The sequence below is a fragment of the Catharus ustulatus genome, chromosome 3, assembly GCF_009819885.2.
Source record: "Catharus ustulatus isolate bCatUst1 chromosome 3, bCatUst1.pri.v2, whole genome shotgun sequence".
In the NCBI taxonomy this organism is placed as follows: Eukaryota; Metazoa; Chordata; class Aves; order Passeriformes; family Turdidae; genus Catharus; species Catharus ustulatus.
This window is the reverse complement of record NC_046223.1, coordinates 25,282,855-25,298,517: the sequence shown is the minus strand read 5'-3', so window position 1 is coordinate 25,298,517 and position 15,663 is coordinate 25,282,855. Positions and strand designations below refer to the sequence as shown.

The 15,663-nt window shown below is 42.6% G+C and overlaps 1 protein-coding gene across 1 annotated transcript in view; it reads right to left on the bottom strand.

The window, feature by feature from the left end:
- Nucleotides 1-851: 851 nt before the first annotated feature.
- The window catches only part of PKDCC (protein kinase domain containing, cytoplasmic), a 35,452-nt gene continuing 20,640 nt past the window's right edge, over nucleotides 852-15,663 (bottom strand). Inside the window, exons 4-7 of the mRNA XM_033056280.1 lie at nucleotides 14,743-14,822; nucleotides 13,809-13,916; nucleotides 3,700-3,873; nucleotides 852-2,114 (exon numbers count right to left, since the gene is read on the bottom strand). Of these exons, the coding sequence (XP_032912171.1) occupies nucleotides 2,029-2,114; nucleotides 3,700-3,873; nucleotides 13,809-13,916; nucleotides 14,743-14,822 (448 nt within the window). The 3' untranslated portion in view covers nucleotides 852-2,028. The remainder of the gene's footprint in view (nucleotides 2,115-3,699; nucleotides 3,874-13,808; nucleotides 13,917-14,742; nucleotides 14,823-15,663) is intronic.

The following is a 15,663-nucleotide window of genomic DNA, read 5'->3' as shown; positions in this document are numbered from 1 at the left end:
AACTTTAAAGTATTACCCTGGATGTCTTTTTTTTCTTTTAAACGTTGGTATTTTTTACATAGGAATGCAACTAAAGAATTTAAAGAACATTTTTAAATGCTGAGTATTTTTGGAACTGTGCAGTGCTTAATGGGAAGGAAATCACAGGAGGTTAAAGACTTTCAAAATACATACCAGCACCTCAGTGCCAACAACCCATATCACTTCAATGAACTGTGCAGTATGTGTTGGCGTGATTTATGCAGCAATTTTAAAAGAATCCATAGTGTTTGTTTATTACCACAGCGTGATTGATGGGTTCCTAAGTGCACGGTGACAGAATCAGCTGAGCTATTACGGCTGGGAGTTTGATAATTTGTGAGTTACAGCCATTACAGGACGTCACTTCAGCCGATTGCCAGAGCCATTAGGGCATCGGTGACCCCAGAGGAACCACACTGCTGGTGTGTCACTGTCAGACCTCTCCAGCCACGCTGCTGCCCCACTTCCCTGCTCCTCCTGCTCTCTTTCCCTGCCCCTCCCTGGCAGGGGCTGTTGCTCCACCTCCTTCTGGCCCAACCAGCAATTTCATCGAGTCCTGCTCTCACCATTGCCCCTTCCAGGTGCTAAAAGGCTGATACCAGCATAAGGCAAAATGCAGAGCAACAAAGGCTGCTCCACCACTGTCTGCTTGCCATGACTCACTTTGTGACAGGCAACTACACAGACAAAGCCACCAAGTACTCCACGCTCCCTTACCTGGGAGACACTGGAACAACCTCAGTCTTTCCTGGAAAAAATATCCCAAGCTTAAGTTTACATACAATCCACTGAATTTAGGCATTTATTTGAAACACAAACACACAAAAATCAAGAATAAAAGAAATTTTATTTATCTTTTATTTTTCTTTTTTTACAAAAATAAACAATTTGAGAAACAAAAGCACATTTTTTCCTGACTGTACAAACTACAAAACAATATGACATTGGTCACTTTAGCATTTACTTCATTGCTTTCACTGAAAGCAAATTCTCTAGACACACCCTGCCTTTAAGATGCATTTTATATAGAATTAAGGCTAGCATTCATTTGACATCATTAAGGTCATTTACTTCATTCACTCTAAGAATCAGCAAGCGATGCCTTAGAAAACCAAGGACCTGATGATAAAAGGTATGAATAACTGCAAGATAGTCGTTAAATTAGTACTGCTCAACCAGCTGGACTGCTTTGCCAGTCTGTCAAAGATGTGGCTTCCTGAACAATTCAAACTGATTCAACAAAAGTCTTAAGCACAGGCTTAATTGTAAGCATATGCTTAGGCCTATCCAGCAAAGCACTCGGCACTTGGGTAAGTCCCTGCCCTTTCAGTGGGACTATTCATATGCTTATGTGATTTGCTAGATCCACAAAATGGCTCTCTCAAATTAAAAATGAAACTTTATGATAACACTGGAAGCAAAAATGAAAATTAGTTGCAGTCTTGCAATTCTAAACATAAGCAGTTCCTTCCGTTGGACAAATATGCCGGCATTGCATATTCCATAGCTTTAACACAAATGCTGATTGTCCTCAGCAATGTTTGCTATTCAGCAGACAAACTGATGCGCTTCAGTTCCTCTGTTGTGATTGTACATGCCCAAATAAATATCAGTGAGGAGGATACAGGCTTCCCAGAGAAATGATCAGCTTTCATCCCTGGACACACATGTATAGGTCAGAAATGTTATGCTAACCTTGGTTAGAAAAGCCAGAGCTGCCAGCTGATTTATAACCAAAATTACACTCTAACAGTGTATCATCTCTTGTACTTTGCTTTGGGTTGTTTTGCTTTGTTTTGAAATCACATTTTCAAAATCTTGTTTTATTGCACATTCATCCTGGTCATGCAGGTTATTTCTTTAAAGTTTCCTTTAGCACTCTATAGATTAGAATGAGTAATAGTGCAATTATTTCTCCGGCCGCGGCCGCCTTCTACCTACCAGCTGCCTATATTTATACACAAACAGCTCTTATCACTCACATGTCAGACTGAGCCACTTTAGGTGTCAGTCTGTCACCTTCACATATGTTATCTTGTCAGGATCAGGCACAATATGATTTGAGGCCATCTTGAAGAAGACAAGCTGCCGACCTGCGTTGAATAGGAAAGGGGGGAAGGGGAAATATTTAGAAATGATGAGCAAAAGGTTGCCTACCTTAAAATACTGACATTTCAAATTCTACTGCAACCTATGCATTCTTCAGGCCACACAAGGCTGACCTCTCTCTCAACTTCAGCTGGTGTAAACCTGAACTGTTTTTGTCTAAAATGACACCAAAACTCCCCTGGTTTCAGTATCTTTACTCTTACCTAATTATAGTCAAGACAGAGCTGTGCACAGCTAGCACAGTAAATGAAGGAAGGGTCTGAAGATTTCAATACAAATTCCATGTGGTCTTTAAAATAGTATTTTAAAATAGTATTTTGAGACTCCCACTGATAAAAACAGGCTTGAGTTCAGGTTTAAATGAAGGACATTTGTTTGACTGTACAGAAGCAGAATCGTATTTGCACACTTGAATCTTTACAAAACTGATCAGTGCGATGTATATTAAACATGACTTTCCCTGAAACAGCTCTTGCTGATCACTTTGTAGCTCTGGGCTTTAAACAAGCTGGAACAAGATTTCTAGTCCTCAGACAAAAAGCAGCAGCAAGTGACAACAGCCTGGGTAGCATAAGGCACCTGCTGCACATATATCCAAGGCCAGTGGGGGCCGAATTTGGCAAGGTTTCTTTGTTTGGTATCTGTGGGAGCCACAGCACAGCTCTTCTATCTCCCCACACTCACTGACCTGGCACCTTATTCACATTCCTGCCTCCCAAAGAGCTCCTGCTGCCCCACAGAACTGCAAAATCATTGCCTCTCCTTGCAGCAAAGACCACAGAGATACACTCCCTATCTGCTGTACTTCTGCCTTCTCTCTCTAAGCCTGAGAAAATCAAATGCTATTTGCTCCCAGCCTGCCTCTCTAGGGGGCTCCCATAACACTATTTTCCTTAAAAGTATTACATGGCAAACAGAATCCCTCAACTACTGAGCAAATTTCCAAGCTGCAGGTTTCAGGGACTCAAGTGCTCATGCCTCAGGAATGATATGGCAAAGGGAATTACAAATAAAACTACAAATATTGCCGCTAATTCCTGTTTGCTTTTAATATTGTAACACGAGATAGGAGCTGCTCCAAACTTCTTATGAATTTCCCTGTGCCAGAATACTTTTTTTAGTATATCATATAACTTCAACATTCCAACTACAGATAGTCTGACATGATGACCTAATAGGCACTGGTTAGCCGTAGGCAAGGTTAACAGAAATTAGTTTTTTCTTGGTTCTACAGAAGTGTTTGTCTACACTTCCCAGAAGCACAAAAATGCAAAAAAATAGCATTTCAGATCCTGTGGTTTGGTAACCAGTGGTCCATGTGCTCAGCCCTCTAGTGCCAACTCCTGTGAGCCTGTCTGTAGTTTCTGCTCCCCTGACACCTGGCAAAGAGAAGCCTCACCAAAAAGGGAGCTGCCTCAGCTCAACCTTCAGAAACTACCTCACTTCTAGATGCTGCTCGTGGCTCCCACAACCCAGCACAACACACTTCCCAAGCTGTATTAAAACACTTAGAGCAGCCAGAATAGGTGACTCAGTTGCTGGTTTTGCTCCACAGTGTCCAGGACCTACCTGTCCAAGTCGTCTGGTTAGTGAGGACAAACGCTTTGCACTGGGAGTAGCTGTCACAGATCTCAATGGCTTCATTGACATCAAACACAGAGAGGAGGCAGCCCTTGTGATGGTAGGATGGCCAGCATCTGTAGTTCTCATCAGGAATGAAGGCTTCAGGCACCCGTCTGTACTCTGCAAATCAGAGCAAAGCAGTGGTTTGAAAGCTCCAGCAAACTGGTTGTTTTTAACAGGCAAGGTTTATTGGAACAGCTTAGGAGCAGGATATACGACGGAAAAGCTGACGGGTTAGACTGTACCAGGCCTGGTTTACTCCCAAATGTGTTTATAGCTCTGCACCTTACTTTCCTTTTCCTCTCCTCCTTTCTGCTTCTCACCTTTTTCTCCAGAAAGGTCTGTAAATAAACAGTCTGTGCACAAAACCCCTTCCCCTTCCCCACTGCAGAGGCGAGGCTTTGGTTTTATTAGGAGTTTTACAGGAAGAATGTCCCATTGAATAAACAGCATCCACTTGAATGAACTGACTCACTGTCCTACTTCTCAACAGTGAGCAGGATTGTCGGGGTGAGACCTGACCAGGCGTTCCCAGCCCTCCCTCTCCCTCAGAAGAGCATGCTATTTTTCTCTGGCTCCTTTAGAGAATGAAGAAAAGACAGGCTTTTAATTAAGCAAACTTTTTTTGCTTGCTCAGATTAGGACAAAAGAGGAGTCGCTTGATGGGCCTCTGAAGAGAAGGGGGAGGGAAGTAGCAGGAGCATGTCAGCGTGGTCCTCGCCCAGCGCCTCCGCGCTGCCCCACCGCCTGCTCCTCTCCCTTGGCTGCCGTTCAGTCTCACTTGCCTTTATGAGCTGCCTCTTGTTCTCTGTTCACAGCTCCTCTCACTTTCCCAGCCACTAGCGCAGCTTTCTCTAATGAATGCATCAGCAAATTCAACTGATCATTTATAAACATTTCTATTTAGCCTCCAGACGCACAAATTAATGGTTCCCTCCTGTCTCTCCTCCCCACGTCCTATTCAAAAAACTAAATACATTCTATATTTCTTCTAATTGTGTCTATTATGGAAACCAGAGCTGCCTGCCCTGACTCACAGCCTATTCTTAAGTCACTTTGGTTCAGGCATTTTCTGCCTGGCTCTGCTGATTCAGCCTGCTAATATTTCATACAGCACATTGTACGAACAGCACCGAGTCAAAGGCAAGTGTCTGCTACTCCAAACTGTCAGTATTTCAACTGGGAAAAGAAGTGCACATTCACAAGTGCTCATTCTCACCACACAGTCTGAAATAGTGGGAAACTAATGTAGTAAATACGTTCTATTTTAAGCCTCAGCTCATTAAAAGTATCATATGAAACATTCCCAAACGAGAAGCAAAATCAGATCTGATAACGTCCCAGTTAAATCAAAAGCAAAGAAGTTTTCTTAATTCAGGAAATGCAGATTCATGCACAAGAAGAAAAAAAATTCAAAATGTAGTTCCACATTAAGACTGGACATTTCTCCATCAAAAATATTTATGTATTTCTTCTGAAGAGAAGTCAGAGCATAACTGTTGGCTGGTTAAAAGCCCCTTTTTCCCAGCTTCTGTAGCAACTGTAGTGTAACAATAATTGAATGCAACAGAATATTCTCTTGTCTCTACATGGCAATTGCTGAATATTGATTTGTATCTCACAGCCCAGGACAGTAAAATGATGAGCACAAATTAAAAGTTAAAAAAAAATCAATTCCCTGTAGTTAGCACCATATTGTATCAGCATACATACTATACTGGCTGGTTACAAAATGTGATTATCCACAGCTCCTCTTTGCACACCACAGAATGTCCACCTCACACTGCCCTGTTCCAAGCCCCAGGCCACAGAGGGCATTCCAGTGGCACCTGGAAAGGTTGACCTGGAACAGACACCAAACAGAGCAAAAGCAATAAAATAGGTATTTATTGAAAGGATGCACCTTGAGCAGTGCAAGAGCCTGGCCAGAGCTACACCCAAATCCAATCCCAGGTGGATCCCAGCCACGAGTTTTTATACTTTCTTAAGTTTTGGTTCATCTACACACTGGGGTCAATTACCCAACCACAGCCCCAGGCCATGAAGTGTCAGTCCCCAGGCTTGCCCCCTTTCCTTCACCATTGTTTATGCTTTTTGGGTGTCCTTGATTCTCTAGCTGGGAAGGGATTGTCTAAACACCCTGTGAAGAGAACTTACTGACACCTAACATGAAGTTTCAGAGTTACACACCAGGCAGCAGAGAATCTGAAAAACAGAAAAGCTAAAACCCAAGGCATTAACAGAAGGATGGTCCTTGCTGTGGCAGCAGGAGATGAAGCATCTGCCTGAATCTCCATGACAGCAGTGAGCATGTCCCAGCCCTTCTCAAAGGAACTTTGGGACTCTGACAGGCTCCACGCTGGGGCTGGGAGGAAGCTGCAGCATCCCTCAGCACACTACCCCAGCACTAAGAGAGCAGCCAGCCCTACATCACACCATGTATTTTTCTTCATACAAGGGAGAAGCCCACCTTGAGGACCCTCATTAAGTATTTAAACTCCTCTGAGCACAGATATGCTTCTTAACAGGCTTGTAGCACTTCTCCTCAGCACTGCTCCCAAGACAGCTCTCAGGGGTTACATGCACAGGCTTCAAAAGAGCAGCAGTGATTTACATGACCTGAGGATCTGTCAGAGGCAGGAGGTAAAGTTCTCCCTTTCCATTGCCTTTTTCAAGGTGACCATGCCTGGTAAATCATCTGGGCAGCTCAGACACATTAATCAACAGGGTTGGGCCAGCAGTAACTGCAATGGCAAGGTCCTGGTTTGAGTGTCCAAGTGAGGATGGAAACAGCCATGCCAGGGTGGTCTCACCACACAGCAGAGCCCTGTGGCTGTCCCTTCCCTCCTTGCTGCTCCCTGCCAGCTCTGACATGAGGGAAAGCCACAACCCTCTGCAGTGAGCCATGGGGACAGGTAACAGGAACATGGCAGTGTGACACAGATGCAAAGAGCATTTCCTCCAAGCACCACACAGCTGGAAACACAGCCCATGGAATCCAAGGGAAAGCACACAGTCACAAGGGCAGCCTCTGGCAGGGCATCCAGCTGGAATGGGCCACTGGATACCTGCAATCTGGGGACTGAGCATATGCTGCCCACAGGGAGGGGAGGATGCAGTGAGGGGGAAAGGCAGAAAGGCAGCCCCTCTCCCCCAGGATGGCAAGCAGCAGTGATTGCTGCCTGGGATTGCCTTCCCTTAGGAGCATCCCAATGGGAGGGCAACCACAAGTAGAGAGCAGGACGTGTGATGGGTCCACACCAGCCAGGCTTGCCCTGGGAAGCCAACACGGGACCTCCTTCTAAACTATTACAGTCAGAACTGATCAGAAACTCATTGCAACACCAACCAAGTGGTGTGGCTAAGCAAACTGCATATCTCTTCAAAACTCACTCCATCTCCAGCAGAGCAAGGCAGCTGCCTTGTCCATTTGCATGGTAAAGGCAAATATCCCTGGAATCTCTAACTTGCATAGTGTCATTTAGGGAGTTCACCTTTCAGTCCTCATTTGTATGAGTTGTGAAAAAATGAACTCCTCTTACATGAACTAGAAAGGTTTTCCTGAAGGATGCTCCTCCACTGAGATGTGTCCCAGCAATGACATCAGGTCCAGCCCTCAGGAGAGCTGCATGTCCCCTACACCTTTAAATTATCATCTTGGACACCACAGTGCAGTTACCCAATTAAGCTGTACCCCAATGGCTTAAAGACAGCTCCAGCTTAAGGTTTTGTCCTGCCAAGACCTGAAACTTGCTTAAATGGAGTCTTTGGAATTTGAAGGCTCACAGCAGTAAATCACATCATAAAAAGGTCAAAGTTCTGGTCGATTTCCAGACTAATGGTGTTTAAAACCAATAAATGCTTGCCTAATACTATAAATGCAGCCATAAATTTACACTTTTGCGTACATACACATAGCTTGACAGAGAGTACATAAAGTCTATCAAGGTAATGGCAAGGAATAGATCAGAGAAATGCAAGGCATCCCTACTGGTATCAGCAGAAAAAGAATCCTTTCCTCCATCTACTAATTTTGCGTGAAGCAAATAAATGCAATGCAGTAAGCCTGATCTTGATGTCACTAAAATTGCATTTATTCCAGAGTTTAACACAGGGGAGGTAATACAAGACCTCACAATTACACAGATAGAATCTACTCCAAAGCATTTTTTCTTGCAAACATTTTGGAACTTCAAGATACCTTGCTATGCTGAACTCAGGTTAACCTCAAAACTTTTGTTTTGTGATAGCTTTTATAGTTTTAAATATTTTTACGTGGTTGTTCTGATCAATCAAAACATGCTGCTTTGACCAGGCCAAATTCTTAGAAGTTCCTTAGCATGTTAGCCACATCCCCATGATGGCCACAGTGATCTTCAAACCAAGATCACTGACTTGTTGTGACAAGTAAGAGAGGCATCTTTAAAAGCAATCTGCAGCATCACTGACCAGTGCAAGAGCTATTAAAAAAAACCCTCAAAGTTTTAAATTCTTATTCTATTATTTTCCCATCAAAAACCACCTGCATTGTCCCAAAGCCGACTACAATCTATAAACATACTCATTTTCACTGTACTAGACTGAATCATATAAAGAGCTCCACAAGTATATAATAAACTATGTGAAACCGCCTGTGGTTTCCCCCTTTTAGCCTGTCTGAATCACCCTAAATCTGACTTTAATCAGTCCTAATGACCGTTTATTTCAGCCACAGCAGCCAAACTGCATTTTTACTACCAACTACAGCTACTTGTTGGAGATTTGCCCAGTTCTCTTATCACCTGCCAATACACTGTAGGTCAATGACAGAGACACAGCTACGTTCATCCTTGAGAGAAAAGCCATGTTGCTCCTTTTTCTCCCTCTTTTTTTCCTTCAGTCTCGAGAGGAATACTGGCAGTCGACTCTGGCATTGCTTTTAATTGCTTTGCTCACAAGGAAGCAGAAAGAGCCTGATCTTGCCAATATCAGCAAAAAGTGGTATTGAGCAGTGTTTTGCTCTGCAAACAGTCCCCTCTGATTCCCAGGGAGCTTTTGGAGAAGAGTATTGGATCCAAAATAGACAATAATACACTGATGTTTCTAGTACGCTTCATTTTACACTGAACTTTTCCTCATGTTCCAATACCTCCCATGTAAGTGCACTTCCAACAGGCCCCAGAAAACACCCTGCACTGTTTGCTACTTTTTGGGATGTCTGAGGGAAGGAGAGGGCAGCCCTACCCCATTCTGCGGGCTCTGCTTTCAATCAGTCCTGACGCATCCCAACCGTTGGGAAAGGCAGGCTGGCCTGGCAGGACACGGCTCTGCCGTCAGACAGGAGATAGCCCTGCTCCTTTGGGGAGTGTTTCCGTCCTCTGGCAGCTTCCTGCACAGGCTGGGAGCGAGGCTGTCGCTTTTGTGCACTTCCATTGTGCTCGCAGTGGAGCCGTATTTAAATCGGCATGCAGGCTGTCACCGAAACACAAATAAATAACCAGAGGAACGACGTGTTCCCTTATGTTTTATTCCTATTAACGTGACACAGCTGGAGCATTTTTCCTGCCTTGTGCCCCACATCCCAGGGAGCTGTTCCATACCCACAGCCACCTCTGTGGTGCACACCAATTTACCAAATGCAACGAGCCCAAAACATCCTACAGATGCTAAACATTGCACATGCTCCAGTCGATCATCAAAACAACGATAGTGATGATGGACAAGCCAGAAGTTGCCTAGGGTCATGTGTTGGGGCACTTAAGCGTGAAGATAGATGCCCACAGCATTTATAAAAGACACTCAGTGACTTTTTTAGCGTTCTGGCAGGGAACTGAGGACCTCAGCAGAAAGTATGTTGTTGTGCAATGATGCCAAGTTGGACAGGCAGAAGTTTAGCAACAACAGAACACATTGCTCAGGGAACAGGGTAAACGGTTTGCACGGTGGTGGAGACACAAGTGAGCAACAAGCAACTGGCTGTGCTCACTGCAGAGCTGCACAGACCCACTGAGCTGCCCGTGCCACAAGGGTGCAGAGGAACCTGCTCCTCTTCTCCTGTGTGCTGGGATTGCCTGGCTCCTGATGGGACAGGGTGCAAAGGGAGGCTTTCTGCCCTGTGCACCTTTCCCCTTCAGCCCTGAGGGTTCTGGGAAAGGAACACCAAATGCACATGTATAAAAATGATTTTTAAAAAATAAAAAGCTGGTAAGATTTATTATAATATATTACTATAGAGCAGGAATCTGGGCTGCGGTTTGTTCCTTATTTCAGTAATTCTTGGGTGGATTTACAATTTCCTAAGCAGGTTGCTATAGTGACCCTGCAGAATATTTTTTTCAAAACACTGTTGTACTGTAAATATTTACATACAGCATAATTCTGCCAAAGTGTCTTGAGACAAAGGAAAACACAACGTGTCTTTGCTCTGTGTCCAGCCTTCCAGCTTTTTTAGCTTTGAGAATGCGCCTTCAGCTAACAACAGCAGCTAATTACAGCTTTCTGTGGGCTTGCACACCCCCAGACCTAATAATGGGTCATTTATTAGCTTTAATGAATAACAAAGCTATCCGATTTACGAGTGTTAGCTGATTTCACGCATTTCTGAGTAAATTCTGAGCTAGCTGAAGGGTTGGGGCTTAGCTCAAGGGCCAGATACTCAGTTGGTACAAATCACTGTCACTTGATTGAAGTAATAAAAACGTTGATACCGAGGCATGACTTTACTGATGAACATCAGTAGTTTTTTTATAGTCTCCTTAATCTGGATAATTAATGGAATGATCTAATCTTTTTTAGATAACTTATGTCAGAAGAAATACATGGTTCCTGTTTTAATTCACATTCTTCCGGATTCCAGCAAGACAGGCCAACAGCCAATGGAATATAAAAGCATTTGTTCCTGGTGTTGTTTTAAACGCTGCAATGTTCCCATATCAACATGAACAGCAGTGTGATTTATGACTGCAGAACACATACACAGCTATCGAATGTCTCCCACGCCTCTACTCTAGGATACTAAACCAAAGTCCAGAGCATAATATAATTTACAGCACTATAAAATCTTTACAACTGAAGCACAGTGAAAGCTTAATATCCAAGACCTTCTGTAGTATGACTATGTCATCTTGTTAAACTTTATTTATGGGAACCCTAGGGCTGACAAGAACTTTCCTTGAGTCGCTTCCCTACTGCTTATCAATATCACCTTTCTCACTGTGTGGTGTTCATAGGAGGAGGCCTTCCTCTCAAAAACATAACTTCACACAGATAACACACTGTTTCCTCAACGTTAATGTTTTAGTTATGGCCTTACACGACTTACCCAAGACCATGATCTTGTCTTTCCTAGTATGAATTTACAATCCTCTATCCAAGATAATGCATAATTCCAAGCATTTAAGACCTAAGACAAATTCTGAAGCACCATTACCTGAACCTTCTGTAGTTTCTTTTCAAAACTAAACCAAATGAAAACCTTACAATTCTTGGATCTGAATTCTCCTTGAGTTCTTTTAGGATTTCAAAACAGACTGTGGACCAGAAAGGCCTTATTTTGTCACAAATCTTTAGATGCCAGGAGACTGGCATCATAAATTCTGGTCATTTCTACTATTTGTGAGAGCAAAAGTCCCAGAACTGAGTCACACTGTGAGATTTCTATCATCTGGATGCAAGCTTGTGCCTCCCCCATCTTGGCACCCGTTGGGGTATGAATGGAAAGCTGATTAACTCCAATCTGGCCTGAGAATCATCTCTGATTTTATCTTAACTTAGCACTGAGTTGAAAAACATCCTTCCTGAACTTTCTCTATGCTGAGGAGCAAAACAAAAAACATTTTATAAAACCACGCAATCTCAAAAATATTTTTTTGTCCAAACAGGGCCAAAGCAGGATCGCAACTGACAGCTTAGGAAAATATCACAGTTGTTCCTTTTCATCCCTGTCTACCCCTCTACCAAGATCTGTACAAAATATTCCATCTGCTCAGCTGTTCAGCCTTGGTTTCAGCGGTGAGGATGCAATCTCAGCTGGGAACATCCTGGCAGTAGAAGAGGCTGATTCCCTGGACACCACTCCCTTCCAGAACACCTGTCACCCTCTCCTGCAACTCCACTGTACCACAGGAGAATTCCTCATTCCATTACCTCTGGACAAATTCTAATTAATAATTTCTAATTCCATAATCCCTGGATTGAAAATTTTAGAAATTAATTCCAACATGGTATTAGTATCAAATATCAGTCAAATATCAGTTGAGGAAAGATTATGGTTGGAATTAAAATTAATAAAGTGGCTGTGTAGGCACATTTTAACCCTCGTGATATGACTTCTTCATATTTGCCTGGTAAGGAAAGGGAGTCTTAAAATAGAAATAAATTACACCACCTTTTCTGTTTCATAGTAGTGGCCTTAGAACAAACTAGAAACAGGCCTGCACTTCTTAAAGGCATGGCAGCTAAGTCTGAGAACACATCTATTCTAAGTGTAGTTTCTAGTAAGATACTCAATTCCTCAGGCTTGTCCCTGGTTGAGAACATTTTCCTGTCACAGAATTCAATATTACACTCATGGTATTTAATGTACATTATCCAATACATTACACAAAGCATCTACAGATTTTCAACATCTTTGGTCACACTGAAGTGCCTAACTCCATTAGCTGTGTCCTGCAAACAAAATAGGCTCTTGTAGAGCAGGACATTACCAACCATGAACATGGGTGTAGTGGAGTCTGTGTTATGTTATCCAGGACTCTACAGAACTAAATGAACACAAAAATGTGTAATTATTACAGTAGCTAATATCAGTGGAAACCTACACTGACACATTGACTACTGCTGTCCAAAGCTTCTCTCCTTCAGAGTCTTTATAAACGTGAGAGACCTCTAAAATTCAAAACTTCACCTCAGCCTGATAAAGCAATGAAACCTGGAATCAACCAGCATCACAGAACAACTTCAGCTCTCCTGGCACTTCTTCAACAAAGGACATGTTTGTACTATTGATTGTACTGCTGAAAATAATTTTGCTGTGTTGACAGGTATCACTCAGCACAGATTGTGATGAAAAGCTGAAAATTAGAAAGTTAAATGAACACCTGCAACAATTTTCCTGCCAATTTTACAACAAAATAAATATTGAATTCTTCTGATAAGTGGGTCAAATTCATCCCTGGTATCATGGCCCTTTGGGGTTAACAGAGCTACAACCAGAATGAATTTGGCTCCCGTTTCTCTTTCACTGAGCAAATGCTTCACTGAACTTTTCAAACCCCCTGTGCCAGCATTCATCTTCATTTAGAACCCATCTTTCCCTCTATACTGAGCTTTTGCAGCAAAGCCATAATTTTCCTATCAACTTGCAGTCAATTATGTTGACAGTTTGACATGAACGTTGTACGTACACAAAAATAATTTGCAAAACAGTTTTTACAATTGTTGGGCTTAACAGTCATTTCCAGCACACATAATATTCTTTGACATGTACAATTCCACAGCTATCCTTCTAGGAAGAACATGCACCACTTTGTACCACAGCTTGTATAGCATACAGACAGATTGTGAAGAAAGTACTGTTATTCAGCCTTTGTTTTTATCCTGCCTCTTTTTCTGGTTTTTTATTCTGTTGCTAGCAGAAGTTGAGGGACACTCTATTTTTTCCTTGCAAAGGAAGTAAAAATTTTTATTCTTCCAATCTACACACACCTTTTAAGTCCCAGGAAACCCATGGGGGGGTTGCAGCCTCATGAATGGATTCTCCCCAGTATATGTTCAGGCAGGTTCTGATACTGCAACAACAGTGTGTGGATGTGATGAGACATTTTCCATAAATCTGTCATGGAGAACTCCCTTTGGGTTTCCTTATTCCCATTACAGCCTGCTCACACTTACGGATGTCCAGTTACACCACAAAATGAGAAGAGTTGCAGGAGGCTCCCAGAAAGCAAAAAGCAGATAAAATACTATCACATGCATGATTTCGAGCACCACTGAGCTTTGTTTTCTGCACACTAGCCCTTGCAAACCTCACAACAATGACAAAATCTCGGATTTTAGGTTTCAAGAAAGATGATTACCAGCTTTCGGCACCCGGGTTGTGTTCTGCAGGTACTCCCCACTCTTATACAGATTCAAAACTCTCTCCAGCTGAGCAGCTGTCTCATCTATTCCCCAGTGAAGTTCTCCTTTAAAAGCAGAGGAAAAGAATGACTTAGATGAGGAGCATTCTGCACAGGACAAAACAAAGTTTCACTTGAATGGAGCCCTAAGCATGGGAGCCCCGTGGTGCCCTGTTCCAGGGCAGGGATGTGATGTGGGCAGGAAATTCCTGAGCTCCTTCAAGTCAGGTTTCACACCTGACACAACCCAGGCATTCCAGCTCAAAACCCCAGGTCTGCAGGCACAAAAGACTGAGGAGAGCCCCCCACAAGAGATCAACATCAGCCAATACAGGGAATTCCAAAGCTGTGCTTGCTCATTAGCTATAGCCCGGCATCATTTATTTTCCCTTCGGATGCACGCTGGAGCAAAGAACTGCAAAACCCTCAAATCAGTGTTATAGGCAACTACTCTTGTCTCAAAGCCACTGCCTTGGTAATCAGTGAAGATCTATGGAAATGTCATTCGTGCCTCTGGCTTCTGAGGTGAAAAACACCATTGGTATCATTGACAATTAGAAAATATCCTGGGTTTTATCATTAAAATTTCCCTTTCCAGGGACAGAAGTTCTTCCAGACTCCACCAGGAATTACATTCTGATGCAGTTCACCCCAGTGCTGAGGTGACAGGATGAAACACACACTTCTGTGAAGCCTAGATGAAATCTAAAAATGGGATTTCTCTGGTGTATGGGCCCATTCTTGCCATCTTGGTATAGGAGAAATTTTATCCTGAATAGAAAAACAATCTAGTTCTATTGCAGTGAGCACAAAAGCAGCACCCTCCCCTCCCAACCATAATAGTTACACTAAAAAAGCAAGTACTAGGCATTATCATGTTTATTGTGATTACCTGTTGCATTGACTATCTTATCCAGTAATGGTCTCAGTGAGGATGGAGCACTGTGTGGAAGAAGATAGGTAAAAAAAAACCTGCAATAGAAAAGTAACCAATATTGACTTTTTTTTTTTTTTTACAAGTGTTTACAAACATCTGGTAACTCCTGATCGTAAGGAATAAAATTCATATTGCTTATATGCCACTGACCTATTCAGGAAATATAATGGTATTCTATACTCAAATAAATGCATAGCTGAGACTATTCACACACAGCTGTCTGGCAAACCTAGACCACACTGCTACATACAAGGTTGCCTTGTACCTACATGTAAATGTTCCATTAATACAGCAATTTGCTGTGAAGCCCCATGGATTGTGACTATTTGCAAAGCTGTCTGCACTTTAACAAACTGAAAGGATGCCATCAACCCTGTAAGTCTTGGGCTTGGTTTTTTCCAAACCTTTAAAGTGCATAAATTATATTTCTGTTCATTTCTTATAAATGAAATTACTCCTTTAGTACAGTTTTCTTAGACTTTCAAATTAATTGCCAGGAGGAATCTGCCTTCTGTTGTTTTAATGCTGCTGGAATAGAGAATGTCCTCTCTGTTCCTATCATTTATCTACAATCAAGATGCATTTAATTCATGCAGGTGTTCATTGATGGAAGTAGAATCACAGAAAAGGGGAGGTTGGAAAGTACCACTGGAGGTCAGCTAGTCCAGCCTCCCTGCTCAAGCAGGGCTTCCCAGAACAAGTTACTTAGCATTGTGTCCTCATGGCTTTTAAATACCTACAGAGAAGGAGATTCCACAACTGCATTTTAATGTTTTTTATTACGAAAGAAAAAAGAATGTGCCATTACCGTCCCTTGAAGTACATTTAATTTTCATATTCTACCTTTAGAGTTCTACTACTCTGCCAATACTACTA